The 15,268-nt window shown below is 47.1% G+C and overlaps 1 protein-coding gene and 1 long non-coding RNA gene across 2 annotated transcripts in view; one reads left to right on the top strand and one right to left on the bottom strand.

Moving 5' to 3' along the window:
* LOC307179751 overlaps nucleotides 1–9,344 on the top strand; it is a 147,788-nt gene extending 138,444 nt beyond the window's left edge. The window contains exons 2-4 of the long non-coding RNA XR_013825544.1: nucleotides 6,379–6,418; nucleotides 8,059–8,215; nucleotides 9,184–9,344. This is a non-coding gene — a long non-coding RNA (uncharacterized lncRNA). The remainder of the gene's footprint in view (nucleotides 1–6,378; nucleotides 6,419–8,058; nucleotides 8,216–9,183) is intronic.
* A 3,278-nt stretch (nucleotides 9,345–12,622) lies between these two features.
* On the bottom strand, nucleotides 12,623–15,043 carry LOC307179842 (beta-defensin 33-like; the record flags this gene model as incomplete). The annotated part of the gene is made up of 2 exons (XM_079909497.1): nucleotides 12,623–12,753; nucleotides 14,986–15,043. 2 exons carry the CDS (start codon nucleotides 15,041–15,043, stop codon nucleotides 12,623–12,625), a joined length of 189 nt encoding a protein of 62 aa, XP_079765623.1.
* Between the last annotated feature and the right edge of the window lie 225 nt (nucleotides 15,044–15,268).

Genomic DNA, 15,268 nt, shown 5'->3' with positions numbered 1-15,268 from the left:
TTCCATTGTATGGACAGATCATCCAAAATGAAAATAAATAAGGAAACACAAGCTTTAAATGATACATTAAACAAGATGGACTTAATTGATATTTATAGGACATTCCATCCAAAAACAACAGAATACACATTCTTCTCAAGTGCTCATGGAACATTCTCCAGGATAGATCGTATCTTGGGTCACAAATCAAGCCTTGGTAAATTTAAGAAAATTGAAATTGTATCAAGTATCTTTTCCAACCACAACGCTATGAGACTAGAGATCAATTACAGGAAAAAATCGGTAAAAAAAACCCACAAACATGGAGGCTAAACAACACACTACTAAATAACCAAGAGATCACTGAAGAAATCGAAGAGGATAAACTCCCGTCTCTTTGGATTAACATGAAAACCCTACACTTACATCCTCCCTTCTTGTCCCAGAGATTCTTAGGGATGCCTGCCTGGAATTCACTCAACTTGCTGCATGTCTTCGTCAGCTAAGGTTTGATCCCATCTTTCTTGAAGCTTGTAAAAAAAATTAAAGGTTCCCCCCATATATCAATTAAAGATAATACTGTAACCTTGAATATACTTACATAAACAGCCTCACCTCGGCAAGATTCTCATCTCTTACAGGGCCACACATTCCTGAATGACGAGCCATGCTTCAGGTCGTGCTGAACATCCCCATTCCTTCAAGTTTTCCTATTACTTTAAATTGCATGTTTTAGGGACGGTGATGGAGGTTCTGTGAAACAGGTTTCCATCGCTCTGGCTCCTTTGGCTTCCCTCCCTCCCCCTTCTCACCTCTCTTCCTATATCCTTAGCCTGTCTTGTCTTGCGGAGGGAAAACCGCTAATAGGAGTGGAAACCCAGCCCCCAGCATGCGTGGACGCTGCTTCCCGGCGAGTTAGCTGTGTTAAGTCGTTTATTTCACCCGTACAGCCTCGGGTCTGCGGTAAGAGCTTAGCGATGGGCGGTGTGTCCACTCTGCTCGGGTGGGCTCCGGAGGTGGGGTTTCTTCCCGTGGACCCTGAGAGGGAGGGAAGTAATGGAGACCACGCGTCCCGTGCTGTGGCTTCAGAGGGACCCTGACACCCGTCACCCACCGGCTCCGCAGAAGCTCTTCCCGACTCCCTGCCGTTCCCAGGAGTGGCTGCTCCCCGAGCTTCCCCAGCTCCTCTGCTCACTCCCTAGGCACCCCAGCTTCCCCGGCCTCGACTTCTGGGTCACCCTTCTCGCTGTGCGCTTTCCGAGCTTCTTCTGCACGTTTCTCTGAGCGGCTTGTCTCTGTGGTTTAGTCAGTTTCACGCGGGGCTGCAGGCCCCTGTGGTCCACTTCACGCTCACCCAACCTCAGCTGCAGCCTGGGGCCACATTTCGGGGAGGAGGCTTAGAAATTTTCCAGGACTGTCTCATGTGTGGGGGGGGGCGGGAAGGTTCCAGAAGGTTCTGGAACCCAGGTAAAGTTACTCCAGGGCCTCGACAACCACAGCCCCTCCCTGTGGGGCTCTCTGGGGGTGCCTCCCAGCTTCTTCCCCATCACTCGTTTGGACTTGGATGTGCCTCCGTCAGGTTCTCCAGAGAAACAGCCCATTTCTTTAGTTTACAGAATTGGCTCGCGCCATCATGGAGGTTTGGCAAGTCCCTCGCCATCACAAAAGACATCCAGTGGGGTAGACCAGCAGGACCCAGGGAAGAGCCGACGCTGGAGTTCAAGGCTAAAGGCCGGCCGCGGGCAGAATTCCTTCTTTCTGGGGGGAGGTCCGTCTCTGTTCTGTCCGGGACTTCAACTGATTGGATGAGGCCCACCCACGTCAGGAAGGAGTAATAATAACCTGCTTTATCAAAGTCCACCCATTTAAATGTAAATCTTATCCCCAAACACCCTCATAGGTACATCCAGAATAACGTTTGGCCAGACGCCTGGGCCAGCAGGGCCCAGCCAAGTGGACACATAAAACAGACCGTTGCAGGGAGTTTCTCAGGGGTGCCGTTCTCTGTCATCGGTCTCCCTCTTCCTTACGGTGTGGGTTTCCAGCTGTCAGAAGCTTTGAGTCGGATGGCATTTGAGGCCCCTCAGAAATGTTGGCCATGCCCTGGGGCAGTCCTGGAGGCTCTGGTCTTGAGTCCGGACACCTATTTCATACTCGGAGGCTTTGTCACATCAGGAAAGCATTTCAGTTTCACAAGCCTCCTCTGTGGACCAGGAATCGTTATGTTCCTCTCGCGGGTTTGTGTAGAGAAGGAAATGAGGGAGTACGTAGGAGAGCGCTTTTAAGCCGTATGTTAGATTGCGACCTATAGTATTGCAGTCACCCCCCCCTTCCTTGGAGACGGTCTCCTCTGTTTGCTCACTGCCCGGTCCAGGCACACGAAAGCATCGGCGGACAAGAGGCTGAGTCTTGGCGAGAAGGCACCCTGGGGAGAGTGCAGGGCTCTGTTTATCAGGTGCGTCTGGCTCAGGAGAAGGCTGGGAAACCTCCCTGCTGGGGCTCCTGCACCTGCTTCCTGCTCCATCCGGGCTGTCGTCACCTCTGGCTACATCTGCCCATCGGGTGGAGACAGGGTACCACTTTCTCCTCCCCGCCAGGCCGGCAACCAGGCCGGAGGGGGTGCCGAGGCCCCGCGTCAGGATCGATGTCCTGAGGCTGCTCGGAGCAGAGCGGGGAAGGCCCGGGGAGCACCCTCGAGGTCTTCAGAGGCGAGAAGGGGCAGCAGAGACAAGGGAGAGGAATTCCACCTTCCTCCGGTTCTGTCAAAGCGTTTCCTGTTTCTAGGCTTGAGTTACTCTCTATCTGGTTCACATCTCAGGGCTCCTAAGGGCCTGAGGAGACGGAGAGTAAACAGACCCAGTCTTGGGGTTTCAAGACCTCGTGGGTGAAATCTGGGTCAACAGGTAACCAGACATCCAGCTGGTCCGGAACAGCAAGGACATCATTCTGTCTTTCTGGTGAGAGAACAAGAGTTCAGTCGGGCAGACCTGTCCTGTCAGGATGGAGTTAGTAAACGCGTCAGATCAGAGCCGGTGAGAACGGAGCTGCCAGCATCTGGTTTTCTCATCAAAGAGAATAGACGTGCCATCCCAGGGCCATCTGCTTCGTGGCCCGCCCTGCGTTAGGGTGCCCCGCCGGGGAGCAGACTGGGGGCTTTATGGCTCCAAAGCTGGAGGAGGATTTTACAAGAGACTCTTGGGACCTCTCCATCTGCCTCTTTTTCTCCTTTTCTTCCCCTGCTTCCCTCCCTCCTTTCATTCCTATTTTCTCTCCTTAAAAATGTTAACTATCCTTGCCCTGGACGATTTTCCTCACTTCCCCTACATCCTCCAGAGATTTCTCTCAGGACTCATAAACAGCGGTGGTAGCCCACATTCCTAGACCCGAAGTGGGTTTTCTCTTGCTCTAACTTGTCAAAGAGAAATCTTGACATGAACTAAATCATCTCAATTTTGGATCCCACAAGAGTGGTAGACTCAATCCCAGCATCATAGAAGCACTGGGTGTTGGTGTTGTCATAAAAACTCCCTCAATTCCTTCACTGGACACAGACTCGTTTCTGACCCCCAAGGACATCTGGGCTGAAACTACAACTTGTGCTTAATGCGTGAGATGAAATTTCTAATCAAGTCCTGGGAGAAAAAGCAAAGGTTTTTACGGAAGAAATCACATGGAAAGAAAAAAGATGGAAGCATCTATTTAAAAAAACAAACAAAACAGAAAAAACTTTCTTTAAAAACTATTTTTGAAAAACCTTGTTTCATTTTTAGATATTGAGGAAGTTGATCTGTGGCATGAGAAAGGAGGAATAAGAGAAATGAGAATGGAGAAAACAGGGGAAATGAGTAGAAATAAGCTAATTTTTGCATTGTGGTAACTGAGAAAGAGTTTGCAAAATAGAAGACATCCACCACAGGATTACCCCATGACATTATTTTGTTTTGTTTTATTTTTTGCGGTACGCGGGCCTCTCACTGTTGTGGCCTCTCCCGTTGCGGAGCACAGGCTCCGGACGCGCAGGCTCAGTGGCCATGGCTCACGGGCCCAGCCGCTTCGCGGCATGTGGGATCTTCCCGGACCGGGGCACGAACCTGCGTCCCCTGCAACGGCAGGCGGACTCTCAACCACTGCGCCACCAGGGAAGCCCCCCACCGCTATTCTGGATCTTCCTTTCAAGGAGCCCTGGAAGATCCGATCAACCTGCCACAAGGTCTTTTCTAATGAACTTCCTCCCCCGTGAGCGACCGTCCTCATTCTCTGTTGGCAGCAGCGTGACTCCCGGCCCTGCCGCTCGCCTTGGAGGCTCCGGCCCCTGCCTCACCTGGACACCGTCTCCTGGTCACAGGAGCGCCTCAGCCCCGGATTTGAAAGGAACACAAGGCGAGCGACAGCTGGGACTCAGGGAGCAAGAAAACGCAGTGCAGTGGCGGCTCCTGCCGAGGGGAGCGCGGGGCCCCGGGGGTTGAGGAGTGCGTCTCTGCACGAATCCCGGGATGCCACGAGTTCCTCGGGCTTCTGGCTTCGACCTCCTGATTCTTCCCGGCCTTCCGGGACCTCAGCTCCAGAACAGTGAGGCTTCTCCACGCCCTCCTTGCCACCTTCTTGGTCATCTTCCAGGTAAATACCAACCACGACGATGCCTTGTCTTATCATTATTTTGTTTTTTCCTTCCCTAAGTCAACCATCGTCAGAAAGTAAAGCATTAGGGAGCTACTCATAGGTCACCTCCACGCCCAAAATCAGCTATTGAAAAATTAGAGAATAAACCGGTTGTTGTGTCTTCATGACGTTAAGAGTCTTGTTTGATGGTAAACTTCTGCCCACTCCCCTTTCCTTCCAATGACCTGGGGGATTTGAGAACCAAATCAGTTGAATCACTTGGTTGGTACAACCCAGTGTGGAGCCAAAGTCCCTTTATTCCGGCCTAGACTGGAGACCTCTTGCCACGCATGCCACGGTGGTGACCTTGAGTCTCGCTGGGCGAGGGTTCTGTCTGATGAGCCTGTGAGAGCTGGCGGGGTTTTGTATGGCGAGGAGGTGGGGTGATCAGTGAGGCACAGTGGGCGTGGTCACTGACCCCGCGGTTAAGGCCCAGTCATTCCCATCTTACGTCGGAACAAGAGCGTGAAGAGACATGGGGGGAAAAGGAATCCCGGCAAGAGAGCCGAAGCAAGGCTCCTTGGGTCCAAATAAGAGCGAACGATTCTCAAGGCGCACAATCGACTATTTTATCATTAGGATCGACTAAAGGCACCGCGGTTTCCCATGGAAGGGTAGGCAGTGGGAGGGAGACAATTATAAGAATTAAATTTACATTATGCTTTAAATTTTGCCAAGCGTTCTCATAACATATGTAATCCTTCAACCATTTCGGTTTACCAATCCCGTTTCGGTTTACCAATCCCGTTTCGGTTTACCAATCCCGTTTCGGTTTACCAATCCCATTTCACCGATGCAGAAAACGAAGCTTGGAATGGTTAATAAATAACTCACCCAAGAGGACAACAAAGGAAGGAACATAATCTGAGAGTTTTCTTTTGGCTGTCGGACAGGAGTCTGTTGGACAGGAGAGGGGAGTTATGGTTTCCTTAACAATCTCAGGGAGGCTGGATATGAGAGAATCACTACGGTGGCGTAAGGGGAGGCGGGGAGGGGTCGGGTCTTGGTCCTGGGACACTCCCACCCCCGGCTATACTGAGTAGAGTGCAGGGTGGGAAGGGGCACGTGCTAAGGGGCGTTGTGGCATTGGGGACGTGCAGGCTGGAAGCACGTGGGTACAGAGACTACCCAGAAGCATCAGTCCGCGTGGAGATGCGCGAAGAAGCCTGCTGGAAGCCGGGATTTGCAATGGCAGGTCAGAAGGCTTCTGCCCAAGGCTGGAGTCCTCAGGGAGGGGTGATAACTTTGTGTCTTGCTTGTTCACCTTTCTTGTCTAGGGCATGGCGTCCGCTGTACTTTGCTGAGTAGGTCGCCTCTCCACTACAGGTGTCACTGTCCCTCCCTCTGGTGAGGGAACAAGCCTTGACACGACGGGCTTTCTGCAGTTTACAAAGCACATCTAGGAAAGGAGAGGAGAGCAGGAATAGTGCCAAGTGCCCAGGAACTTGGAGGACAAAAGGAAGAACGACAAGATACACTAACGTTCTTCCAAAACCTAAACAATCACATGGGAAAGAAAAGCGTGTGCTCGGCATTGTGGTGATGTAACAAGGAAGACCAACACTATAGTTGGGTCCCAATCAATGAATAATTAAAGAAAATTCAGAGCAGGTTTACAGCTGAACAGTGGGCTAGGATCAGTGTACGTCAGCGTCTGTAAAGATATCCAGATACAGTTCCTAATGTAGTTTCTGCACTTGTTCTTACTCGGCACTGATTTCCTGTATGTTCTGCCTACAGGGATCGTCGTAGGACTTTGAATATTCCTGGTGTCTGCAACGTAAGTCCGCAGTGTGCCCCGTCAGAATAGTTTATCTGTCCATGAGTGGAATGGTCTTTTAATTTTTCCATTACACAAGTAATGATACTGGCCTTTTGCAAAACATCAAGAATCTAAAAATTATGTAGAAAAAAACCCATTATAATCCATTTCATGCTTCCTTTAGAATATAAATTAGTTTTTCTCCAGATGGATAATCAATCAACTCTGCATGATTTATTAAAGAAATAGTCCACCTCGCTGCCTCCCCACTCGTGTAAAGGCTGCTTTTATCAATAACTAGCTGTCAGCGTCTGCGTGGTCTGTCGGTGGCTTCTGTGTTTTGTCTCGGATTGTTTTTGTTCTTTGGTCAATGCCACATATTTCAAGCCGCAGCATCATCATAAATTATAACTGGTAGTGAAAGGCACCATGTTGCTCTTTATGAAAATAACCTTGTTTATTCCTGCACGTTTTCCCTTTACAGTGAATTTTAAAATCAGCTGGTTAATGTAAAAAATCTTTAGTTTTACATCCTAATTTCTAAATTGTCACTAGTCTATGGAAAGTTATGAGCCAATTTATCATTCTTTTAAGATGCTATAGTAACTTTCACTTGATTCTAATAGCCAGTCCTTATGGAAGGAGACCAGTAGAACACCCTGCAGTGGTCCCTCCGGGGGACCAGCCTCTGATGCTGGGACTGATCAAAGAGCTTCCATTTCCTGAGCACCGTAGAGCCCGGGGTCCTTGGTTCTCAACATTCCGGGGGTCGGGAGAGGCACCAGGACACTCCTTACTAGCCCCAAAAGAGCAGTTGGGCGGCACCATATGTTCCACAGAGGCCCAGGGAGGCTGAGAGAAGGCAGGTAGCTGCTGGCTTCCCAGGGGCGCCTGTGGGTCGGGTTGGAGGTCCTGGGTGGGCCAAGGCTGCTGAGGTTTCCCTCCCCACCCGGGGACACCGTCTCCAGCCCCCGCGGCCTGTTGCCTTTGACTCGGGGCCTTGGGGGCTTCATTAGCTCCAGGGGTCCTTTGGGCTCTTGACTCTCCCAGAGGAGGAAGCCTTCCCGTCCTATTCTTCCAGCACCCACATCTGGGGACAGCTGAGGAAGGGTGAGCCACAGCTGTCTTCCAGGCCTAGCCTCCCTGCCCCAAGCTTCGAGGGAGAGGATCCCCTTCCTCCTTCCCTGGTCACTGCTGCTGCAGCCTGCATCCTCTCCAGACCCTCACCACGGAGGAGATGTGGCCCGTGAGCGTGACATAACCCGGCGGCGGTAGGAAACACTCCCTTCTGTGAAGGGGAAGCAGACTGGGCCGTAAGGGAACAGCAGGACTGGCTCAAGTGCCCAAAGTTTGCTGAGGGCATGGGAATCGGCCATGTTATTTAATTTACTGAGAGGAGTGGAATAGGCGGCTTTTTTCCCCTCCCTCTTCCCCTGACCAGAATAAAGTTTATTAAATTATTTTTTTAAAAAAACGAACATCCTGCAGTAGTAAAGAATTCAGGATCTGGAATCAGATTCCTGATTCCAATTTTTATCTTACCACATACAAACTTTATCACCATGCTGAATACCTCTAGTCTTATTTTTCCTCATGCATGCCTTTAGGGATAATATTAGTACCTGCATAAGGTAAGGCTGGTTTTCTTTTGCTTGTAGGAAGCCTGTCGTAATCACCTTCAACACGTTCCTCTTGGCTGGATTACATAAATGTGGGATGAGTCATCAGTCATCATCTTGGGATAAGAGGGGAAGCACAAAACTCCTTGAGCCGGTCACTCTGAAGACACTTGACTTCACAGAAAATGGAGATTAGGTCTGATATAAATACACCACCATATGCAAAATAGCTATAGCGAATGGGAACCTGCTGTATAGCACAGGGAGCTCAGCTCGGCGCTCTGTGGTGACCCGGATGGGTGGGATGGGTGTGGGGAGGGAGGTTCAAGAGGGAGGCGATATATGTGTACATATAACTGATTCACTTCACTGTACAGCAGAGACTAACACAATCGTGTAAAGCAATTATACTCCAGTTAAAAAACAAAACCCAGAATAAGGGGGATCATATTTTATGAGGGGCCCAAGATTTTCTGGGTGAGAAAAAAATGGAAATCTCAGCCCAGCTCCTGGGATTCTATGTGAGGGTCGGCGCAGCCAAAGCCCTGTGACAGAGGCAAGAAACAACAGGTTAAGGAAAACTAAGGCGTGGGCAGCTGCATGGCCGTTAGCATCACTCACGCCATCTTGGGCCCGAACAGCTCCTCCTGTCCTTCTGCCGATCCTACCCAGGACCGGACTGTGCAGTGAATCACTTCTCTGTCGTCAAGGGCCTTGTAGTTAATAGATATTGTTAATAATCATTAGGACCAGGTAGCCTCTATGCTGTGGGAGCCCCCAAACAATGGTGAAAACCTTCCCTGACGTATTCCCATGAGACTAGCTACCCTTTCACAAATCTTAACTTGGGAAAGCACATCCTATTTCCAACCACCGACCCGCATATTCCAGGTTAGCTATAAGTTGGTCCATGGCCCCTTGGAGGGCGGAGTGAGCTGTGAAAACTCCAGGATCTCACCCTGTAAGTAAGGTACCCTCCGCAACAAAGTGATCCACTGATTATACCGAGCGGCCTGCCTCGTGTTTTGGTCTCAAGATGCCTTTTCAGTTTGGTGGGCAAATTTCATTCCTTTCAGCCTCCAACAGGGGCACTGAAGCCCCTGCCTCAAGACAGGGCCTGACTTGAGAAGAGAACTTGTTTTTTTTTTGTTTTTTTGTTTGCAGTACGCGGGCCTCTCACTGTCGTGAGGCTGTATGTGTCAACCCAAGAGAAGTGTTTAAAGTCTCTGATCCCAGCTTCCAAATTACAGCATAAAATTTCGGTTCATGACAAGCTCTTGAAGACTGGCCTTGTCCTGTCAACAAGCAAGTAGGAGGGACGACGTGAGGACAAGGAGGTGCGTGAGACAGAATACTTTCCTGACCAGTACATTTTGGAGGTTCCTGGTTGGACTGTATTATTCCTTCCCCTGTAGAGCGATCTCAAGACTTTCTTCCAAAAACAGATATTTTTGTTCTTTCTACGGGTTGTGGACACAGTAAAATGCTTAATTTATGTGACACGTACAAGTGTATGCCTGAAGAGGAAAAGAAATCGTATTCTTCCCATGCCAGGGATGTGCCCTGGTAGGAGCTTCTGTTGTAAGAATGAAGTGAACTGAAGAATTCACGTTTAAGGGATCAGCCCTGAATTAAATTGGAAAGCTGAGACCTCATATCGTTTTCTTTTTTCACTCACTCATTTATTTTGTCAACATCTATTGAACACCTACTGTGTGCTAGGAACTGTACTGGTAGCTAAGGATATGGATTCAATACTTCTTCTCTTATCCAAGTTGGGTGAATCAAGGATGTCTTCCCAGTGAAGGCCATGTATGAGTTGAGTCCTTAAAAAATGAGTAAGAATTAGGCAGAGAAAGTTGAGGGAAAGTGGGCTAAGTGTGTTCCAATGTGAGGAGAACAAAATATGCCAGAAACATGACTGCCATTATGTTAGGGGTTAGTTTGAGAATCGGGATGTGGTAAGAGATGAAACTAGAGGAAGTATGGCCAAAGGATGGAGGACTTGAGACACTAGAGAAATTTTGCTTCATCCCTTTAAGCTACAGGGAAACATTGAAGAATTTTACATGGAGGTGAGGAGGGGTTGGAAGCTGGAGAGATGGAAACCCAGAGGCCAGTTAGGGTATGATGCAGTGACTGAAGTGTAAATGTTTGAGGTTAAAGGATGTGAATTAAGACGTTTCCACAGAGACCGGCATTGAAGGTTGGTTATTTAAAAGGTACCTGGGGAGTAGAAGCATGAGGGTTTGGTCATTGAGGGCGGGAAGTGAGAAAGACGATTTCTGTTAAGTCTGGCTCGCTGGGGGATGGAGTTTCCAGGAGTTGAGTCCCTAGCCTAGAGTTTAAAGGAGGGATCAAGACTGGAGATAATGGGGACTTCCCTGGTGGTCCAGTGGTTAAGAATCTGCCTTCCAATCCAGGGGAGTTGGGTTCAATCCCTGGTCGGGGAACTAAGATCCCGCACGCCACAGGGCAACTTAATAAGCCTGCGCGCCGTAACTACTGAGCCCATGCACTCCGGAGCCACAACTAGAGAGAAGCCCGCATGCCGCAATAACTAACTAACTAACTAAATAAATAAATAAGAAGGAGAATGGAGATAATGATTTCTGAGACATGAGGATTCTTCCGGGTGATAAATGAAACCTCACAGGCCAGGTGTCCAGCAGAGACTGAGAGTAATAGAGCTGAGAAGCAGAAGCTGGAGGTACCGAAGGAGCAGGCAGGTTGAGATGTGACCTGTGGCAGCTTCAACTGCAGCCATGCCGGTAAATGGCCCTTCTGTTTCCCATCTGGCATCACGGTGAGCAATTCAAAATTGCCAATGATCTCTGGGGTAAAAACCATTCTGATTACAGCTCCGACCCTAATTGCCTATTTCAACAATCATGTGTAACTTGAATCTCTATTTCTGTTCCAAGATCCCATCCAGGATACCACATTCAGTTACCATCTTTCCATAGTTTCTGGGCTGTGACAATTTCTCAGACAATTTTTTGGATGACTTTGGCAGTTTTGAGGAGTACCATTGGGATACTTTGTAGAATACCCCTCAGTTTGTGTTTGATATTTTTCTCATGATTAGACCAGGGTTATAAGTATGTTTGTCACGGTCTGCATTCTGTTTTTCTGTCCACATCGAGTTGATTCTTTTTTTTTTTTTTTTGATTTACATATAGTCAAATTCAAATTTTGTGGTGTAGAGTTCTCAGGTATTTGCAAATGCAGAGAGCTGTGTACGCACTACCATACTTCTCTACAGGTTACTCTTCACAGACCACCCCTCCTGGGACCCCCTAACCCTGAGCAGCCACTGGTCTGGCTTCTAACTCTACAGGTTTGCTCTTCAAGGGGGTCGTGTAAAAGGAATCAAACAATCTGTAGCCGTCCATCTGGCTTCTTTAGCTCAGCAGAAGGCCTTTAAGATCCCTCTGTGATATTCATGAGTCAGTCATTTCTTTATGGCTACATGATATTCATGAGTCAGTCATTTCTTTATGGCTACATAATATTCTATGGTCTGATGTATCAAAATTAACTCACTCGTTGAAGGACCTCTGTGTTTACCATTTGGGGCAATTATAAATTAAGCTGCTATACACATGCGCATACAGGGTTTTGACAGGAACATACATTTTTCTTCTCTCAAGTCATATGGTAAGCACACGCTTAACTTTACAAGAGACAGCCGAACGATTTTCCAAAGGAGCCTTAGCATTTTGCATCCCCAGCGGCAGTGTATGAAAGTTGGATTTGTTTCCAAAAAAAAAAAGGTTGATAAGAAAAAAGATGACCAAGAAATTGTATCCTGACTGTTTCAGAACAGGAGATACTAAATTATTGCTGAAGATTGAATTTCCCAGCCTAATCGGCAGGCTTCTGCTATACAACTCAAGTCTTATCTGTTCTGAAGACAATCCCTTGTGTTCTAAGAAAGTGGTTCTAAAGGAATCTCACTATTTGGAAAGGCACCTTTGGAGAGAAGAAAATAGCCATTACCTCACTAAATCTTGGTTTTCTGAAAAAACAGTGGGTTGGTTTCTGTTGTCTGAGTTCCAGTTCTACGGGTTGTTGCCTAAGTACCAGCTTAAATCTTTCTGCACCTTCAAGCCCTTCGGATCAACTTATGTCCTGGCTCTTCAGTAATCAATTGGGAGCCATTGCTTGATACCCAAGAGTCATTAAGGGTATGAAAATGAGAACGAAGTGAGAACAAAGCCTCAGTGACTTTTCATACTATAATCTCACACACACACACACACACACACACACACACTCACACACACACTCAAAGCTCCTATCCCCAATCCATACATTTATAGACATATATTAACAGGTTATAGGTGGCTTGGAGAACATCCATTTCAGTAGTTACAGGTGCAGAGACTGAGACCTAGAAAAGGAAAGGCCTGTCTAATGTTAATCAGCTAATGAGTGGTGTGACCAGACTTAGAACTTAAATCTCTCCCATCCGATTCAGGACCTCCCGTGCCCACAGAAACACCCACGCAGGGTCCATGGGAGTGGTGATGCTTTTATTAAGCAGAAATCAGTGGCGGTGAGCGTCTCGTGCTGCTCTGGGGATGCTTGGGTGCTGAAACTAGGCTCTGCAGCAGTGTTTCTTCCGACTTCTGCATTCTGCAGGCAGGATGGTGCACCCGTGGGTTGTTTGATGTTTGCAGACACCACCCATTTTTCCACATTCAGAGTTTTTCATCTTTTTTTCATTCCCTGAAAAGGAAGTGGAGGTGAAAAAACAAAACAAAACAAAACAAAGAAATAAAGGCATGTTTAACCAAAGCTACCAAAATTCATCTTATATAGCAAGGAACTCCAAACTGCAGTCCACAGGGACACAACTGGCCCTCTCCTTGTTTTGGTGTGACTTACAAGCTTAGAGTGTTTTTTACTTTTTCTTTAATTGTGGAAAAAAATCTCAGAAGGGGCCATAAGACCGTTCTGAGGTCTTATGTGTCTGTGGTCACTTTCACTCTGCAACAGAGATGAATCCTCATGACAGAGACCTCATAGTCCACCGAGCCTAAGATATGTATTACCTGCCCCGCCCTTTACAGAAAAAACGTATTGACCTCTGTGGTATAGTGTCTTTCCTCTTTAGATGAAGAAACTTTAGGTCAGAGAAAGCAAGTAACTTAATTGGGCCACAAATTAGGGACATACTTCATTTCACATGTCCTTCATAAAAGTTTCCTCAAGGGCCTTCCTCTTTCCCAAAAGGGCAAAATCTTACAAGCACACAGCACAAATTAGACAATAAGTGTTGTGGTGAGAATTCTCACTCCTAAATACTGTGCCTCCTATGTCGCTGCAATGAGGGCTGCACGGATATTGTAAATGTTGCCGCCGTGGCGTGTAGTGAGCAGAAAGCAGGGCGAGAGGAGAGAGAACCTAAATAATGTCTTAAGTCAAGAGAGCAAACGACAGAGAGTCATGAGGAAACAATGAATAAGAAGAGTTTCCATCCGAGGTTATAGATTTTAGGGGAACTATGTTGTGATGGGAAAAGCGTCCGCAACCAGGAACTGGGAGACCTGGCCTCTGAGTCCTGCTTCACCACAAGTAACGAGAGTTTTCTTTCAGGAGCTGCAGATTCTCCTAATTTTTCTTAAGAAGGCAAGGTAAAAATAATGATATAAATGCTATTATAAATGTAATTCATATAGATTTATATTCCTATTGTAAATATGAATGAATGAATATGTTATATCCATATATTTAACCTTATTATTCATATTATATAAATATGAATATATCATGTCAATACCGACATCTCCATCTTCATCTATATCTATATTTATATCCATAAGCACACGCACATCCACATCTGTATCTCTCTGTTGTTTAACTTCATTACGCTATTCACCAACTAGGTCTGAGTCTCTCTTTTCTTGGCACAAAGTGGGATTCACCTTTTATGTGATTAAGGGGGTCTAGGACTTGCTTGGTTAATGAATTTTGAACAGAACTGATGTTTCCCTACAGGGCGGGAGCCCTCAATTGCCATCATGAGAGTCCTCAGAGCTCTTTCCTTTGACGCAGAGACCAGCAGCCTTGATGATGGGAGCTGCTCCGTCAGGAGGGTCGGAGCGGCTACGGTGAGTAGAGCACCCCGTGGCCGTCACGGGTTGGTATCATTTGAGCGAGAATTAAACTTCTGCTCCTTCAAGATGCTAAGATTTGGAGGCTGCTGTCACCACAGCATAGCCTGGCACGTGCTGACATGCGTAGGTTTGCCAGGTAAGACGCAGGACACTCAGTTTAATGTGAATTTCAGATGAACAACAATTAATCTTTTAGTCTAAGTATGACCCACGTGCTGCATGGATCATACTCAAGCTAAAAACAGTTGTTGTTTATATATAATCCAGTAAGTAAATCTGTTTTCTGGGATTGTTGAATATTTAATAAAAACATGGGCTTTGGAATCAAACCCACTCGGGCTTGAGTTAAGGTCTTCCTTACATACAACCTGCACGACTTTGAACAAGTTACTTCATTTCTTAATCTCATCGGTAGAATGGGGCTAAAAATACCTACCCCATAAATATTGTTATGAGGAATACATTTGGGGCAACACATGAAAAGTTTTGTGTTGATAAAGAGGAAGTGGTCAATCGTATTTGCTATTAGTTATTCACGTGGAAATGATTTGTAAGCTGTAAAGTCCCCTGAGACTGTTGTCTATCACCATGACTACTTATAGGTTCGCTACCAACTAATTAAGGGCAATCACAGGAGAATATTTTGCATTTCTTTAAGCTTCTCTTTCCTTATTTGTAAAATAGAGCATGTTGTCTATGCTATGCTTCTTTCAGGTATGATATTATCCAGTGGCTACATAGATCAGCGCATTCCTGGATGACGAATCAACTTGACCTTCCCTACTCCAGGCTCCGAGGTCATCCACCATATATCATCCCACCAGTTGGATCCACAGCTTACCTGATGTTGTCTGGATAAGACATACAAGTAAGAGAAAGAGAAGGTATAGTAGCCTCATGATGGGAAAGGAATTTTCAGGATTCCAGGTGGAACTGGCAGTGTCAGTGGGGGCAGGTGATCTGGGAAAGAATTTGAAAAATTCAGCTAGAGAGAAAAGGCTTATATTCCTACTAAAGATGTTCGGTTAGGGCCTGAGCGTAACTTGAGGACGTTCAGTGTTTCTGCATTGATTCTCACTTCTGCTTATGGCTCTGAAGTTTGGTGGGGTTTTTTGAGAAAAATC

The sequence above is a fragment of the Stenella coeruleoalba genome, assembly GCF_951394435.1.
Source record: "Stenella coeruleoalba genome assembly, chromosome: 21".
Taxonomy (NCBI): Eukaryota; Metazoa; Chordata; class Mammalia; order Artiodactyla; family Delphinidae; genus Stenella; species Stenella coeruleoalba.
This window is presented reverse-complemented; position numbering and strand designations above follow the sequence as displayed.